Source organism: Linepithema humile, chromosome 7 (genome assembly GCF_040581485.1).
Source record: "Linepithema humile isolate Giens D197 chromosome 7, Lhum_UNIL_v1.0, whole genome shotgun sequence".
NCBI lineage: Eukaryota > Metazoa > Arthropoda > Insecta > Hymenoptera > Formicidae > Linepithema > Linepithema humile.
In genome coordinates this window covers 13562942-13582457 of record NC_090134.1, presented here as the reverse complement: position 1 = coordinate 13582457, position 19516 = coordinate 13562942, and the positions used below count along the sequence as shown (strand labels likewise).

The 19516-nt window shown below is 31.4% G+C and overlaps 1 protein-coding gene and 1 pseudogene across 1 annotated transcript; one reads left to right on the top strand and one right to left on the bottom strand.

Annotated features, from left to right (window-relative positions):
• Positions 1 to 675: 675 nt before the first annotated feature.
• On the bottom strand, positions 676 to 7007 carry LOC105672617 (ATP-dependent DNA helicase pif1-like; annotated as a pseudogene).
• A 6827-nt stretch (positions 7008 to 13834) lies between these two features.
• On the top strand, positions 13835 to 18459 carry LOC137001209 (uncharacterized). Its single transcript, XM_067359591.1, has one exon. It carries the CDS (start codon positions 14131 to 14133, stop codon positions 18457 to 18459), a length of 4329 nt encoding a protein of 1442 aa, XP_067215692.1. The 5' UTR covers positions 13835 to 14130.
• The last annotated feature ends 1057 nt before the right edge of the window (positions 18460 to 19516 follow it).

Genomic DNA, 19516 nt, shown 5'->3' with positions numbered 1-19516 from the left:
ATATATAAATAAAATATAAAATAAAAATAAAAATAAAAGTCAAGTTAAATTATATAAATATAGTTAAGTTATATAAATTAAGTTAAGTTAATAAAGTTAAGTTATATAAATTTTCGACCGTATATAGAGAATATAGACCGAATATAGAGAAATTACTGAAAATAAATGTATAAAATATTTAATGTTATAAGTAATTAAATTTTTAATAATTTCTCTACATATTTTATTTCTCTATCTAAATAGCTAACAATCTTAACACACTTCTTCCGTCTGTTTCAAGGTTTTGCGTTTACTCACTCGCGTTTACGTCTCGCGGTCGACTCTGTACACATCAATAATATATAATGCCTAATATCATAACACATTGTTCACTTTTTAATAGTTACCGTCGGTTACGGTCGATTGAAAATCTTGGTTCTTATATATAAGCACATATATAAAATATTTTTCTAATACGAATAATTATAATTTTATTCTCTACTTACGGGACATTGTTCCACTGCGTGCTGCTGTTGAAACGACTGGCGTCTTAAAGAATTAATTCTGTCACCTTATACTGGCAAGTAAACATATATATGTGTTTGTAACATTTTCGTATTCAGACAGTTGACTCGCGTTGCAAGGATCCCGACTGTAAGTCTTTCGAATTATTATTTATTTTCTCTATTGTTCTCAAATTTACTGTTTTTATCTATTTTTCACTTAATTGAAAAATGGGTGATAAATCAAAAAATACACGTAAGCGAAGCTTTTCGGAATCTTGGCTTCATGATGATCGTTTTAAATCTTGGATACGCAAAGTATCATCAGATGAAAACCTTTTTTATTGTACTATATGCGATAAAAATATGTCATGCTCCACATCGCATGTTGCAAGACATGCGGATTCTACGTGTCATAAAAATAAAATTAAAGAAAATTTATCATCGTTATCAGATAATGATGTAAGTCCGAGAACAAAAATATCACGACAATCCAGCAACTTTAAATTTCAGCAACAATGGTTAGATATAGAGCTATTTAAGCCATGGTTACGCAAAGTGTCACATGACGAGCGTTTATTTTTTTGCACATTTTGTAATAAATCTTATATGGGTGATATATCGCACGTCTATCGTCATGAAAATTCCAAAGGACACAACGAACAATGTAAATTACAAAGAAAAATATCAAATGAAGATGTCGACATGAGAGACGAATCGCTTTTATCTTTTGAAGATTTATCTTTTGAAGAGCAAAAAAAATCAGCAGAAATTCGATATGCTGCGTTAATCGCTGATAGAAATATTCCATTTCAAACTGCGAAAGATATTCTCAATTTTTTCCAAGAAATAGGAAAAGATTCTAGCATATTACAAAAAATGTGTATGAGTCGAAAGAAATGTACAAATATTATTTCTAACGTTTTATGTCCGATTGAAACGGACCGTGTGGTGAACAGCATTCAAAATACTAAATTTTCCATTTTTATAGATGAAACGTCTGATATTTGTAATGAAAAATGGATGACGTTTCTTGTCCGGTTTGTTGATGCTAAAACATTAGATATTCGCACGCAATTAGTAAAATTAATTAATATCGACGCAAAAAGTAGCAGTGTGGACAAAATATTTAATGCATTTAAAACTGAGATGTTGAAATTAATGATCCCATTTTCAAATATTATTGCTTTGTCATGCGACAATGCGCCTGTTATGACAGGAAAATATATATCATTTAAAAAAAAGTTGGAAGAAACTTGTAAACATTTATTAACTATTTCATGTCCATGTCATTCCGCTGCATTGGTTGCACATTCTGCATGTGCTGAAATACCAGAATATTACGAAGAATTTGTAAAAAAGATTTCAAGTTATATTAACAGTAGTCCCAAGCGTTTGGCTATTTATAGAGAATTTAGTGATTGCTTTTTGGAAACAAGTCGCAAAATTTTACGATTGTCCGATACACGGTGGCTTTCTCACCATTCATGTATTGAAAAAATTCTTGAGTCTTGGGATTCTCTCAAGCTTTTTCTTACTGATATGGTGTTGACAGAAAAATCAAAGTCTGCAGAAAATTTAATGCTTGTAATGCAACGTCATGATGTAAAAGCATATTTTTTATTTTTAGAACATATTTTAAATACTTTTAATTTATTTAATGCATTTTTTCAAGTAGCGGAAACTAGAGTTCATTTATTGCAACCAAAATCAGTAAAATTTCTAACCACAATCTGTGAATACTTTTTGAAACCAGAATTGTTAAAAAATGTATGTAATAATATTCAATTTTCTCAACAAGAGAATCAAAAATCTCTAAATGAAGTAAATTTAGGATTCGAATGTGAGGAATATCTCGATAAATTAATGAAAGAAGGACACACAGACATAGTTGCACATGTTCAAAAGAATTGTTTGCAATTTTGCGTCACTGCTGCAGAAGAAATTAGTAAAAGATTACCAATTAATGACAAATTTTTGTCTAAATTGAAAGTTTTAGAAGCAAACGTAGCTTTATCGGATAGTGACAGAGAAATATCATTCAATGATGTCTCTTTTATCGCTCAAACTTTTGGTGGTTTTGACGAAGATGGTTTAAAGAAAGAATGGTATCTTTTATATCATAATTTTACACAAGTAGAAAAAGAAAATCTTTCAAAATTAAATTTTGATGACATGTGGAAAGAAATTTTACAAAGTCAGAACTCTATTAACATTGCAAAATATCCCAATTTAAAATCTTTTTTGAATGCTGTTAGATCACTTCCAAATTCGAATGCTGATTCAGAAAGAGTGTTTTCTGTTTTATCAGATATAAAAACAAAAAAACGCAATAAACTTTCGGTTACCAATGTAATTGCTCTTTGTGTTCTAAAATCGGCTTTAAAGTCTAGAAAAGAAACGGTTCTAAACATGGTAATTGATGAAAACCATTTGTCTCTCATGTCGGCAAAGACATTATATGCTAGTAGCCCCATGAAAAAAAAAAATAATATAACGCTACATGCTGCAGATATTGATGATGTTGCTGGACCGTCAATATCAAAATAACATATAATAATTTTTAAATAAAATAATAAAACATTTTACAAGCATTGCAGGCATAATAAATACAAAATATATTTTGTATTTATAAAAAATTATAAAGTAAGTAATTTTCCCAACTCGCCAATATACGCGCAACGCGCAAAAGTACAAGTACAGTGAGTATACAAAGTACAGTAAGTATATACATATACGACAGTGTTTTTTAAAGCTAAAATAATTAAATATTAGTTAGATTTTGCTAAAGACGGCCCACCACCACCCCCGTCGTACTTTCAGTATACAGCATACGACGGTCCTCTTTAATTAATTAAGTTACAAAAATACAAAATTCTATAAATATCATATTGTTTCTAGGCCATTGTGTTTTTCTAATTAAAGCATCATCAGCTTCAATCCAATCATTTTCTTCTCTATATATACCTGTATAACGATCTTTTTCAATATGTACTATGTTAAACTAAAAAGACTTTCGTCATCATTTTTGACATATTTTAATAGGATATTGCATTATATGACAATTCTCTTCTTACCACTTACTATAAAGAGAAAGTCTAATACTCAAATACAAACAATTACTTATCAATTTTCTGTAAGAAAATGATACAGACATCTTTAGCGCCTCTAGGCCATTGTCTTTTTCTAATCTGTGCATCGTCAGCTTCAATCCAAGTGCTAGACATTCCTTCTCTACATATACTTGTGTAATGATACTTGTGTAATGATACTTTTTCGATACATGGTCCACGATGAAATACAGCACTCACTTTGTACAATTGTCCAATAATAGTTATTTTAGTTGTTGGAACAGCACGTAAAGTAAATTGATCTGTTTTTACTGATGTACCGTTTTGAATTGATATTAAATGAATGACAATTATATCTCTGGTTCATGTAAATTCACTTTTACATAATATGTCATTTCCTGTACAATTTTTACATAATTCGTTGTGTAATTGACACCAATGAGAAAACTGTACATTAATTAACTCATTAAGATCAAAACTTTTTTTTCTCTATTTATTTACAGGAATTGAAAGAAGGATATTATTATTAACAATAGTCGTTGTATTGTCACAACTTTTGCATCGTTTGATGGAAGTGACTTGATGTTGGACTAAACTTTTTATATAATCGTATTTGTGCAAAAAGCTATAAGAAATTCACATACATCTCGTTTAACGCTTTTGGAAAAAAATTCTCCCAAACATTGCCGTATTACGTAGGTATTCAAGTTAGACAATTTGTTTTCATATTGATGCATTAATGTACCTAAAACATTTAATTTATCGCAATCAAATATTTGTTTTCTAACAACACTTAAATGTAAGAGACATTGCAATACTGCATTTGTATAACAAGAAACCTCATCTGTATTTTGGAAACCATGCATGACCCAAGCAGTATTTTTTCGAACTATATCATGTGACTCTTGAACAGAACTAATTACTTTTGGCTGTACCCATGAAATATCTTTTATTTTACGATACTTTTCTTTCGAAACAGACATTATTTCTGTTGCTGGTTTGTGTATCTGTTTTAATCGATTATATTCAATAATAGCTTCTTCATCAGCTGTTACAGATGAAGGATCGAAATTAATTAAATGCAACCCATCTAAAGATGTTACTCGTGACAATGCAACATAAATTTGCCCGTGACTAAATACTGAATTACCTAGGTCCATAATAGCATTCTGCAAACTCAGTCCTTGGCTTTTATGAATAGTAATTCCATAACTCAAACACAATGGAAATTGTTTTCTAATAACATATGCTTTCTCCATCACCACAAATTTAACACTTACTCTTTTAATTAAATATTCTAAACCTGATGGCAAAAGAAGCTTGATCTTTTCTACATAACCGGTAGACACATCTTGTACAATTGCAATGACTTTAGCAATTGTACCGTTTACAAGACCCAGACTAGCATCAATATTACGTCTTATCATTACTTTTGCCTCAATTTTAATAGCAATTTGTTTCGAAAGTCCAGCTGTTTTTGAATTATCATTATCATTATTTGCCAACACTTTTAATACTTTCTTTTTTATATATGGTATACATTCGATTGTATCTTCAGCAATTAATAATATTTCTTTTGAAGTAATACGACTTAACATTGCAGCATTTAAAACATCACACATGTGACAAGTGGGCAATAAACAAACGATGTCTGATGTCAAATTAGTAATAAAATTACATAATTCCTTTAATGTTGACTCGAAGGAATCTTCTTTAAAAGATATTCTTCTATTTTCTAGAATTTCACAATCAGACTTTGTTAATAAACCGAAACGAATTCTTGACAGTAATTCACGATAAGACTCATCTCCTTGCTGGCGCATATTAATTGTCAATTCATCGTAATCAAATAATGTAGTCCACAAATTCACATTCCCTAGGCAACCGATATATTTATTAATTTTTTCATTTGACAAATCTACAAAAACAGAATCTTCATGTACAGGAGGTAATTAAAGCAAATCTCCAAACAGAAGAATATGCTTTTTACCAAACCAACCATCATCGCAATCATTGGAATCAAATATTTCAGACAATCGAAGATGTATGTACATTAGAGTCAAATTAGATATCATTGATACTTCATCAATTATAAAAAGAATAACATCATTAAGCTCCGCTCGTAAAAGTTTTAACACATGATCAGACAATCGTTTATATTTAGGAGTATTACCATGCTCAACAGGTAATTGAAGCAATCTATGAACTGTCAAACCGTCAATATTTAATGCTACTATACCAGTAGGTGCTGCTACAGCAGTATCTTTCTTTAGATTTTGTTTTATCCAACATTTAATAGTTTTAATTAAATAACTTTTTCCAGTACCACCTTCTCCATTAATATATAATCGCAATATTGAACTATCTGATCCTACAGTGGTAATAACTGTATCGAATACTCTTTTTTGATCCATGTTTAATTTCGCTATCATTTCTGATATATCGATCTCTTGAATATTCTTATCACCGAGATCCTTAAAATCTTGCATTGCTTCACCAGCTTCTATATTTTGAATACCTATTGGATTGTCAGAATCATCCTGTGACTCATGTTTTTGTACTTCATCTAAATATTGCTGCACTAACTCTTTAGCAGTTTCAAATGCTTTTTGCAATTCTTCTAGTTTTTTATGATATTGTAATGCTTCCGTTAAATGTAGTTTTACCTTGTGAAATTTCTGCATAAGTATCACATCCATTTCTAAAATCTTCTAATTCTCTCCACGATTTGAACAGAAGTAATAATGCAAAGAAATACTTCTCCGGTTGTGTATTAACATTATATCTATAATGATTAATAAGATATCCACGCTGTCGTCGTCTAAGATAACCATTATTTATTTTATAGAATTCAATAAACTTATTTCGTGGTTTGATTTTTGTGATATCATACCATTTTGCAAACTCATAAAGAGACATATATTCTAGTTCTTTTGGTCTCTGTGGATAGTGATTATCTATCAAAGATTCACAAAATATGTCTGTCGATTGATCGTCAAGTGCTTCAATCTCTTTACGTGTTTTCAATTTTCTACATCTTATTCGATTAACATCTAACCATCTAATAGTTGTATTTGGATCAGTTCCACATAAAGCAATACCCAGTAATGTATCAGCAGCTTCAAGAGCTCCACATTCTCTATTACTCGTGAATCGCAAGGCAATACTCCAAAAATAGCTCGCCAATGATTTATTCGTATTATTTTTAGTATTAATAATAGTATCAGACAACTCACATTTTCCCGCTTTATTCATATATTTAGTAATATACCAGGTAAGCAGTGACGACTTTTCGCCAATAAATTGTATATCCATATTTCCTTCCCATGCAGTAAGAAGAACAGGATTATAATCATTTATATTACTTTCATCTTCAGTTCGCGGAAGATCATAAAGCCTGCTTCTATGTTTTAATTGCTTTCTACCTGCTATGGCACTTGTGACATCTCTTATATTTAACGTCTCAGTGACAGGACGAGGAAATCCAAAACGACATCTCCGAACAACTTTACGTCCAACTTTTTTAGAGCGGAGACAGTAATCATTATGTTTGTGTTGTTGATGCGTATTAACACGTCTGTACAATAACGGTGAAATATTTTTATCTGGCATTTTACAGCTTATATATTGTAAAATAAATTTTGAAACTTCTTCAACAGAAGATTCACCAAGAATGGGAGCATTTTTTATCCAAATTAATAAATGAAAATGTTGTATGCCTCTACCTTGATATTCTCGTCGCCAAAAATAATGAGTGACTTCTCCTATCGGATGATCTTTGGAACAAATAAAGTCAAGCATCGCACGAAACGTATTATCGAGAAATCTCGATGTTGACACAGGATCTCTAGCAACAAGTACACTGGTGCATACTGAAGAATCACACCATCCGTTTACTTCACGAATATATTCACCTAACTCTTCCCATAACCATTCAGCGGGACTTAATGTTAGAAACCATGTTGCAGGTCCGTAATGTTGTGTCATACAATTTAAATTATTTCGCGGTTTACTCCAAAATTGTTCCGTATTCCTTAGTGTAGAAAATATTGTTCTTAAATCAGATTCTAACAATTCTTTGGACATTGCTTCTAAATATTCCACAGCCGTATAACAAACTTGGTCTTTACACGACTCTATCTATTTCAGGATTTACACTATACTCTATCTATTTCAGGATAATAGTAAATCAGGAGATATAATACTACATGATATTTATTTATATATATATATAAATACATAACATTTTATTTAATATGTATTTTTTTTTTTATTTAATATTAAAAGTGGAGGTGGAACGTTTTGTTTCCACCGCGACCTCCACAGCGGCCTTCTCTTCGTCGATTCCATCGTGGTGCTGTAACAAAACGAATAATTACTTATTTTTCATGTTTTTAATAATATATTATATTATACTAATTACTTACTTTTTTTTGGTTCTGCGGACATTTTGTGTCATCTGTCTATCAGAGTCGACAGCCATAGTCATATTTATAAATGACTTACAAACTGCGCTACGCCTCAAAAGTATTTAATTGGTGTTTTCCGTAAGCCAATCTTGTTTATGACAGCTAACAAATCACAATGCAGCATTTCCACTTCTCGTAGCACAGTTTGTAAGTCATTTATAAATGTGACTCTATGGCTGTCAACTGACAGATGTTTGTGTTTACAGTGAAGCGGTGGAAATATTTATGGTGTTTTTGTATTAAAAACTGCATCAGTATATTACTTAAGGTATGTTTCCGTTGTTTATTTATAATAATAATATATATCCGAAAATATTGCTTCACATATTACAATATGGTCGTGATAGTGATGATATGGTCTATGTGAACAATATTTACTATAAATACTATGTAGTATTATCCTGACATATATCTATCACGATAATATTTATAGTATATATTAACATTTTAAAGTATTTAATATTTAATTCAACATTTATCGTGTTAAATACAAACTATATATGTCATTTATTGGAGAAACAGAGAAAGACAGTGAGAGAGAGAGAGAGAGAGAGAGAGAGAGAGAGAGAGAGAGAGAGAGAGAGAGAGAGAGAGAGAGAGAGAGAGAGAGAGAGAGAGAGAGAGAGACAGACAGACAGAGAGAAAGGGAGCCAATTAGAGGAAACGAGGAAGAAGGAAACTTATTAAATAGGTAATACAAAATTGTATAATTACTGTAACATTAAAAATTGAAATAAAAGATTGTATAGCCATCATTACTTTATTAAATGTTTATTTTGTTTCTTGGATTTCCAGAGAAGTTTTTTTGTTTCTTGGATTCCGGAGGAGTTTAGGTGTAAGTATATATTTTTTTTTATATAAGAGCTGCTGTGCGCTTACAAAAAAAAAGGGTTGCTGTGCACCTTATAAAAAGTATTACTGCGCTGTGCGCTTATAGAAAGAAGGGTTGCTGTGCACCTTCAAGAGTGACTGCTGTGCGTCTTTAAACATAAAAAGTATTACTGCGCTGTGCGCTTATAGAAAGAAGGGTTGCTGTGCACCTTCAAGAGTGACTGCTGTGCGTCTTTAAACACTTGTTATAAAAAGAAGAGTTGCTGTGCACCTGTAAAAAGCAATTGCTGTGCTCTTGCAAATAATAATCTAAAATATATATTTAATTAAAAGATAAAAATATTTATAATGGAAAAACAAATAACGCTGTCGTCTGATCAAAAACGTATTATTGCTCAAGGCGAATGGTTAAATAATATACATATGAAGCATTTTGCACATCTTTTAAAAACTTGTTCAGATTATAGACCTGTGCAAACACAAAAATTGTATTCTCTTGATACAATACAATGTGCATCAGAATATAAAAAACATATACAGATATTATTTAGTTCGTCAGGTCTAAACGCATTAGATGGACATTGGATATGTAGCTATTATGACAAAAAAAATTTATTTATTTATGATTCGTTTAATAATAAAAAGTTGCACAGAGATTATGAACAATTTTTAAGACGATTATTTCCAACTTATCCTTTTGAAAAACGACCTATCAAATTTCCAGCTGTGCAATGTCAACCAAATAGTAATGATTGCGGTGTTTTCGCTATAGCTTTTGCAATTTCGTTACTATTCAATATTAAACCAGAAAAAGTTAAGTATGATCATAGCTTAATGCGTTCACATTTGATAAAAATTTTTGAATCTAATGTAATCGAACATTTTCCTCAAGATCCAAAATATGGTGTTCAAAAAGTACTTTCATTGGCATTAATAAAAGCAAAAGAAGCTGAAACAACTCGTAAGCGTATGATACATCAAAATAAAACAAATGAAAAGAAATTAAATCAATTGAAACAGTATAATCGTCCTTGTAAATTAAAGAAATTAAATAATGATTTGTTAAAAATGCAAAAAAACATAGCAGATTTAGACAAAATTGCAGATCTAACATTAATTAATAATAATCGTATTGATCAAGTTTATAAAAAAGATTATAAAGAGAATGAAGGACGTATACAGGTGTACTTAGAAAATGATATGCAAAATGAAAGATATCGAGATCAAATAATTATAAAAACTGAGACAAAAATAGTTTTGTCATCCGAACAAAAAAATATTATTGTTCAAGGTGAATGGCTAACAGATTTGCATATAAAACATTTTAATCATCTTTTAGAAAGATGTTCTAATTATAGACCTGTCGAAACATTGCTATTACAATGTCTTGATGAAATACAACCTATACCTGACAATAATGAACATATACAGATATTATATAGTTCGTCAGGTCCTGACGCATTAGATGGACATTGGGTATGCAGTTATTATGATGCACAAAACTTATTTATTTATGATTCATTGAATAAAAAGAAGTTGCATAAAAATCATGAACAATTTTTAAGACGATTATTTTCGACTTATTCTTTTGATCAACAGCCTGTCCGATTTCCTACTGTGCAGCAACAACCAAACGGTAATGATTGTGGTGTTTTTTCAATAGCTTTTGCAACTTCATTACTATTTAATATCAAGCCTGATACAGTAAAGTATGATCATAGCTTAATGCGTTCACATTTAGTAAAAATTTTGGAATCTAATGTAATAGAGCATTTTCCTTAAGATTTAATATATGGAGTTATTCAAAAAGTATCTCCGTTAGCAATAATAAAACTAAAAAAAGTAGCTCCTTTACGTACAATAGGACAAAATAAAATAGAACAAAAATCAAATACATTAAAGAACAATTTTGTTGATCAAATTAATAACAAGGATAACCAAGAGATAATAAATATAGATGATAATATTACATTGACTAACAATTTTGTTGATAATAAAGAAAGTTGCAAAAAGGAAAATCAAGATATATGTGATTACTTAAAAAATCATGCGCATTACGAACGACATCGATATAAACAAAATTTAGAATATAATCGTGCTAAAAAGATACAGAAATATAAGGAAAATTTAGAAGATAATCGCGTTAAAAAAAAGCGCACATATAAAAAAAAATTAGAAGATAATCGCGCTAAAAAGAAGCGCAGATATGAAAAAAATGTAGAAGATAATCGTGCTAAAAAGAAGCGCAGATATGAAGAAAATGTAGAAGATAATCGTGCTAAAAAGAAGCGCAGATATGAAGAAAATGTAGAAGATAATCGTGCTAAAAAGCGGCAACAATATGATAAAAATTTTGCAATGCGATGCACGCAAGAGCGCATACGTTATTCTAAATTGATGCAAAAGGAAGAAAGTAGACAAAAAATATTAGAACGTAAATGGAATTATAACAAACAATATTATAAGAAAAAGAAAGAAGAAAGAGAAAAAAAGAATGAAACATTGAAATATAAACATAACATAAAAAATTGCAATGTTACTAATAACATCACTAAAAAATATAGAAATGTTTGGTGCAAAAATTCTATAAAATTAAAAAATGGTTCTTTGATAACATTCATTAAAAATATTTCGAAAAAATTAAATATTGAATGTAATATCGAAAAACAATTAGAAGCTGAGAAAATAGTACGTTGGTGTAATAATGTTAGAAATAATTATATTGACGACATGAATAAAATATTATATAGACTTAAAAAGAAAGCAGAAGTATGTTTGACTCTTGTTGCTGAATGTCATACAATTGATGAACAATTGAATGCTTTGTGTGGAGTATCTAGACATACAGCTTCATCCGAAAATTATTTTGCAGATTCTATGTATTGTAAAGCAACTTTACAAGAATCTTTAGCAATGAATATGGAAGGTCAAGTTATAAATGTGTTACCTTTGACAACAGCACGAGCGAAAAAGTCATGGTCGTGTTGTCCCACTTTATGTAAAATTGATAATCCAGCTTTGATTAAACGTTATCAAAAATTTCTTGAAACTGTTGATACATGTGCTTTAAAAAATATACCTACATTGGTAGAAGATATGTATAAATGTACAGTAAAAACTTCAGATTTAAAATTGGGTCACGCGCAAAGTTGTTACATCAATTTAACTCTTTGTAAAGCGATGCTTTTACCAGTTGTATTGCTATCGCCTCACTTTCCAAAAGTAAGAAATATTAAACGTTTGATTTATCAACTCACAAGTGTTTGTGGACAAGTGTTTAAGTTAGATAAAGCATTAAATTGTGCTGATTTAGATGTATTAAATGAAATTGTGACTGCAGCACAAGAAATAACAGATATGTACAAACGTAAGCAAAGCGATGCAATTGCAAATGAGGATGATATATTTTCTAAATATAAGAATGCATTTAAGATATTGAAAAAACGCTTAATGGATACACCGCGTCATGCTTGTGTATCATGTGAAAGACTTTGTTATAGAAGAAACGTTTCTGAGATCACAAGTCTTAGAATAAAAATGGATACTCCAATTTGGAAAGATTTAATGGAACATGTAAAAAAGCAACAAATTAATTCGCAGTACATATGTATTTATTGTAAAGGAAAATTTCGTGAAGGTTCGATGCCTGCATATTGCATCTTGAATAATCTTTGTACAAATCATGTGCCGGATGTGATATCATCTCTTAACACATTCGAAAAGATTCTTATACAGAGAGCTAAAGCGTTTCAAACTGTTGTTAAAATGGGAACTGTTATGAATAAAAAATTACCTGGAAGACAAATGATACAAAAAGTTAAAGGTAGAACCTTTCATTTACCACTTCCAATACAAGAGACATTAAACAAATTATGTTCTGAAACTGATGCGATAAATATTAATCATGAATTATATATCTTAGTTAGAGGTATTCCCACAAAATCTAAAGTTATCTGGGAAGAGATGGTAAATGTTACAAAAGTAATTGATGCATTGATGTGGTTGAAGAACAACAATCCTTTATATTCTGGAATAATAATACCGAATTCACACGATGATTTAGTTTTGCAATTGAATAATATGGAATTCCAAATGCAAGAGGATGAAAATGTTGAAGAAGATATATTTGATGAGGAACATGAATTATTAAGTAATTCAAAATCCAAAATGCAGGAAATGGAAAACGTTGAAGATAAGGCATTGAGTCGACATGAGGCATTACTAATTCAAATTATTAATGATAATTATAGGCGTATAGCCTAAGGATCGTGTTCGACTTGGTTGAAAGATTGAGACCAATTTCTTAGAAAAATATAATTTATTTTTCTTCGTCAGAGAAGTAGAGTAAAGTACAAGTTTTGTGTTTGATTTGATTAAGGGCGCCAGAGGCGCTTTCTCGGCAAGAGTGTAAGGCCGAGAATCAAAAGAAAAATTGACGGGCGCGGTAAGAAATTACCGGCCGCGTCTTAGTGTGTTGAACGGGTCCTAAAAAGGACGGTTCAACTGAGTTAGCTCGTTGCAGCCCCTTTCCCGGCGTCGGTGGAACTCCGTTCGGGAAGTGGTCTTCCGTCTGACAACTGCTCTCTGAGCAGGCTCTGAGCGGTGAAGTCTGTACTGCGATGGATCGAGTCTCTGGTGTGCTGGTGGTGGCAACCGTCTCGGCTCTCGGGATTACGGATTGCTCCGTGTACCGAGGAGAGAGAGGTCTCCGAATTCGGATGTCGCCTGGTGTGAGCGTGTCCCTTGGTGGTCGAGTCAACCGGACGCAGAACTCTAGTGGGATTAATTTCCACACTAGAGACTGAGGAGGTGACGGCGAAAGTGGAGTATCCGCGGGCCGCTCGGTTGAAATGCGCGGCCGATGCTGGGACTCTGTTTTCTTTTTACGCGCCTTGCGAGGCAGCGTGAGAAAAACTGCGAGACTATGTGTCTCTGTTAGATTCTGCCGAGGCAGAGTACGACTCAGTTCAAGGGCCCTTGAGAGAGCTCGCCCTGAAGCGAGTGAGTGAGGAAAGATCTGCGGAGCAGCTCTTTTATATCTCGTCGATCGAAGCCTGATCGCGAGAAGGTTCTTCACCGCCTGCGCAACCTGGCGGTGGGTCCGCAAGCTTGTAACTGGTAGAAGGCCTGCGGCGCGTAGCGGCGCCGCGATGTATTATACCGCGTCAGTGCAGCGGTGTGGCGGTGAGCCGCCACAATAATGATAACTATGAGCAATATTCTATATATCCATTATATGAAAAAAGGGAAAATAAAACTGCAACGGCTTTATATCAAATGTTAAAAATTCAGGATATACCTATGGATAATCGTGAAAAATGTTTGGATTTGTTATGTTTTCCTGATTTATATCCTTACGGTATTAATGGAGAGCATGCAGATAGGGAGGTCAAGCTTCATGACCATGAATTCATTAAATGTCGCTTAATGTCCAAACATCCGCAGTATAGATTAAATCAACAATATCTATTTTATTTGTTAAACGGTACCATAATACGTCAGTTAAAACGTGGAATTTATCATAAAATGTATACTACTAATCAACGAGCTCGTTATACGGCTAAGGAATATTTAGAGGCCATGTCCAAAGATTTATTAGAATCTGATTTGAGCACAATATTTGCGTCGCTAAGGAATACGGAACAATTTTGGCGTAGACCGAGAAGTGATTTAAATTGTATGACACACCATTATGGACCCGCAACATGGTTTCTAACATTAAGTCCTGGTGAATGGTTGTGGGAAGAATTAGGTGAATACATTCGTGAAGTAAATGGATGGTGTGATACATCGTTAAGCACCAGTGCACTTATCGCTAAAGATCCTGTGTCAACATCGAGATTTCTCGATAACATGTTTTGGGCAATGCTTGATTTTATTTGTTCGGAAGATAATCCAATTGGAGAGGTAATGCATTATTTCTGGCGACGAGAATATCAAGGTAGAGGAATACAACATTTTCATTTATTAATTTGGATTAAAGATGCCCCAATTATTGGTGAATCTAGTATGGAAAAAGTTTCCAAATTTATTTTACAACATGTTAGCTGTAAAATTCCAAATAAAAATATCTCACCACTATTGCACAGGCGTGTTAATACACATCAACGACACAAACATAACGACTATTGTCTTCGTTCTAAAAAAGTAGGACGTAAAGTTGTTCGAGTATGTCGTTTTGGATTTCCTCGTTCTGTTACTGAGTCTTTAAAAATAATTGAGGTCAAAACTGCAATAGCAGGTAGAAAACAATTGAAATATAAAAGTAGGCTTTACAATATTCCTCGAACAGAAGAAGAAATCAATATAAATGATTATAATCCTGTCCTTTTAACTGCTTGGGAAGGAAATATGGATATACAATTTATTGGCGAAAAATCGACATTGCTTACCTGGTACATTACCAAATATATGAATAAAGCGGCAAAATGTGAGTTGTCTGATATTATTCTTGATGCTAAAAATAATACAAATAAATCATTGGCCAGCCGTCTTTGGAATATTGCTTTGCGATTTACGAGTAACAGAGAATGTGGAGCTCTTGAAGCTGCTGATACATTACTGGGTATCGCTTTATATGGAACCGATTCAGATACAATTATTAGATGGTTAGATGTTAATCGAATTAGATCACGAAAATTAAAAACTCGTAAAGAGATTGAGGCACTTGCTAGTCAATCGACAGATTTATTTCATGAATCGTTGATAGATGATCACTGTCCACAGAGACCAGAAGAACTGGAATTTATGTCTCTTTACGAGTTCGCAAAATGGTATGATATCAGAAAAGCCAAACCACGAAATAACAAAGGTGAATTTTATAAAATGGGCAATGGTTACTATCTTATACGACGACAGCGAGGATATCTTATCAATCATTATAAATATAATATTAAGATACAACCGGAAAATTATTTCTTTTCATTATTACTTATGTTTCAACCGTGGAACAAATTAGAAGATCTTAAAAATGTATGTGATACTTATGCAGAATTATTTCACAAAGTAAAACTACATTTAACGGAAGCATTAAAATATCACGAAAAGCTAGAAGAATTGCAAGAAGCATTTGAAGCTGCTAAACAGTTGGTTCAAGAATGTTTAGATAAAGCACAAAAACGTGAATCACAGGATGATCCTGATAATCCGATAGGTGTTGAAAATATAGAAGCGGGTGAAGCGATGCAAGACTTTAAAGATCTCGGTGATAAGAATAATATTCAAGAAATTGATGTCTCTGAAATGATAGGACAATTAAACATGGATCAGAAAAGAGTATTTGACAGAATCATTACCACTATACAGTCAGATAATTCAATATTGCGACTGTATGTTAGCGGAGAAGGTGGTACTGGAAAAAGCTTTTTAATCAAAACTGTTACATGTTGGATCAAACAAAATCTCGAAAAAGATACTGCTGTATCAGCACCTACTGGTATAGCAGCGTTTAATATAGACGGCTTGACAGTTCATAGATTGCTTCAATTACCTGTTGAACATGGTCATACTCCTAAATATAGAAAATTGTCTGACCATGTGTTACCAATTCTGCGAACGGAGCTAAAGGATGTTATTCTTTTTATAATTGATGAAGTATCAATGATATCTAATTTGACTTTTATGTACATACATCTTCGATTGTGTGAAATATTTGACACAAGCGATTGCGACGATGGTTGGTTTGGAAAAAAGCATGTTCTTTTGCTTGGAGATTTACTTCAATTACCTCCTGTACGTGAAGATTTTATCTTTGCAAACTTCTCAAAGGAAAAAATAGATAAATATTTCGGTTGCTTAGGAGTTGCAAATTTGTGGACAACATTATTTAATTATGATGAATTAACAATTAATATGCGTCAGAAAGGAGATGGATCTTACCGTGAATTGTTATCGAGAGTTCGTATTGGTTTACTAACAAAATCCGATTCTGACATTCTACAAAAGAGAAAGATATTTTTTGAGGGAGATTCCTTCGAGTCTAGATTAAACGAATTGTGTAATTTTATTAATAATATGACATCAGATACTGTTTGTTTGCTGCCTACTTGTCACATGTGTGATGTTTTAAACGCTGCAATGTTAAGTCGTATTCCTTCGAAAGAAATAGTATTAGTTGCTGAAGATACGGTCAAGTGTAGTCCATATGTAAAAAAGAAAGTGTTAAAGGTATTGGAAAATAATGATGAGGACAACTCTAAAACAGCTGGGCTTTCGAAACGTATTACTATAAAAATTGGAGCAAAAGTTATGATAAGACGTAACATAGATGCTACTTTAGGTCTTGTAAATGGCACGATTGCTCAAGTGATTTCAATTGTACAAGATATATCTACCGATCGCGTAGAAAGCATTAAACTTCTTTTACCATCAGGTTCGGAATATTTAATTCAAAGAGTAAGTGTTAAATTTGAGGTAATGGATAGAGTGTATGTTATTAGAGAACAATTTCCATTGTCTCTGAGTTATGGAATTACTATTCATAAAAGCCAAGGATTGAGTTTGCAGAATGCTATTATGGATATAGGTAATTCTGTATTTAGTCATGGTCAAATTTACGTTGCTTTGTCACGACTAACATCTTTAGATGGGTTACATTTGATTAATTTTGATCCTTCATCTATAACAGCTAGTGAAGAAGCTATTATTGAATATAATCGATTAAACAATGCAGAAACAAAAACTATTTCTCTTGTAAAAGAGCGATATCGTAGAATAAAAGATGTTTTATGGGCAGTGCCAAAAATAGTTAATTCTATTCAAGAGTCACATGAGAAGGTGCGAAAAAATATTACTTGGAACATGTATGGTTTCCAAAATGTAGATGAAGTTTCATGTTATGCAAATGCAGTATTACAATGTTTGTTACATTTAAATTCTATTAGAAAACAAATAGCCGATTATGATAAACTAAACGATTTAAATGTATTAATGTGTCATTATGAAAATAAAGTGCACAACTTGAATACATACGTTATACGGCAATCTTTAGGAGAGTATTTTTCCAAAAGTGTTAAACGAGATGCATGTGAATTCTTTACAGCTCTATGTACAAAATACGATAGTATAAAAAGTTTAATAGAGCATCAAGTTACTACCATTAAACAATGCAAAAGTTGTAATTATACAAAAACTATTGTTAATAATAATATTTTTATTTCAATTCCAATAAATAAATGCAAGAAACAAACTTATGATCTTAATGAGTTATTAAACTTAACATTTTCCCATTGGTGTCAATTGAACAACGAATCATGCAAAAATTGTACCAAAAATGAAATATTAGTTAAAAGTGAATTTACATTAAGCAGAGATATCATTGTTATTCATTTAATACCAATTCAAGACGGTAAATCAGTAAAAACAGATAAGTTTACTTTGCGTGCTGTTCCAACAACTAAAGTAATAATTGTTGGGCAATTGTACAAAGTAATGAGTGCTATACTTCATCATGGACCATCTATCGAAAAAGGTCATTACACAAGTATATGTAGAGAAGAAATGTCTAACATTTGGATTGAAGCTGACGATGCGTTAATTAAAAAAAGGCAATGGCCTAGAGGTGCTAAAGATGTTTTTGTTATTTTCTTACAGAAAATTGATCAGTAAAAGTAATCTGCTTTTATATATATATATATATATATATATATATAAAAAATGCAATAATTTAGAAATGCAAATAGTTTTTTATACCCTTTTTATGATCATAAATAATTTTCTTTATAAAAAATGTTGTGAAGTATAAAAAAATTATTAGATTTGTTAAGTTAAAAAGAGGACCGTCGTATTGAAAAAATATGACGGGGGTGGTGGTGGGACCTCATTGGTAAAGTTTATTATTACCATTATTTTTACTAAAAAAAAGAAATGATATCTCACAAAAATAAACCTTTTTTTTTTAAAAAAGGTAAAAAAAAGGGCGCCAAGTACACGCCTTGTTGTATTAAAAAAAAAGTTTTTATCATAAAAAATCTTTCAAAAAAATTGTCTTCTTAAAAAAAGTTTTTTTTATAAAAAACCTTTCAAAAAATCTTTTTCTCATAAAAAAAGCCTTTCAAAAAAATTTTTCTCATTAAAAAAAACCTTTCCAAAAAATTGTCTTCAGAAAAAGTTTTCCTCATAAAAAAACCTTTCAAAAACAGTTTTCCTCATTAAAAAAACCTTTTAAAAAAATTGTCTTTTCAAAAAAAGTTTTTCTCATAAAAAAACCTTTCAAAAAATAGTTTTTTTAAAAAAAGTTCTCATAAAAAAACCTTTTCAAAAAAATATTTCCTCATAAAAATCCTTTCCAAAAAGTTGTACTTTTAAAAAAAGTTCTATATACTAAACAAATTAAAATTTGCTATATATTCTGTCTATAAAAGAGGTGATATCAGAAAATGACGCCAAGTTTAAATAAAACCTTTCAAAAAAAGTTGTATTTATACACTCACCCGAAAAAAAAGCGGTACACTGAAAATGTGGGAAAAATTCATCAAATTTCAACTGACGATAACTTCGTAAATAATAAAGATAGAAAGTTCTATAAAATATGGAAATGAAGCTAAAAATCTCTACTTTAAGAATCAATTTATTTCAATGTTGCAAAATAAATTTATTGAAAATGGCGGATGACAAAGCGCGAGCATGCAAAATTGAAAAATAATGGTTCGAGTTTGCGACGGTG

Bases quoted from the DNA above. Each gene is read 5' to 3' on its own strand.
- LOC137001209 (XM_067359591.1), top strand. From the start codon at position 14,131: ATGTTAAAAATTCAGGATATACCTATGGATAATCGTGAAAAATGTTTG.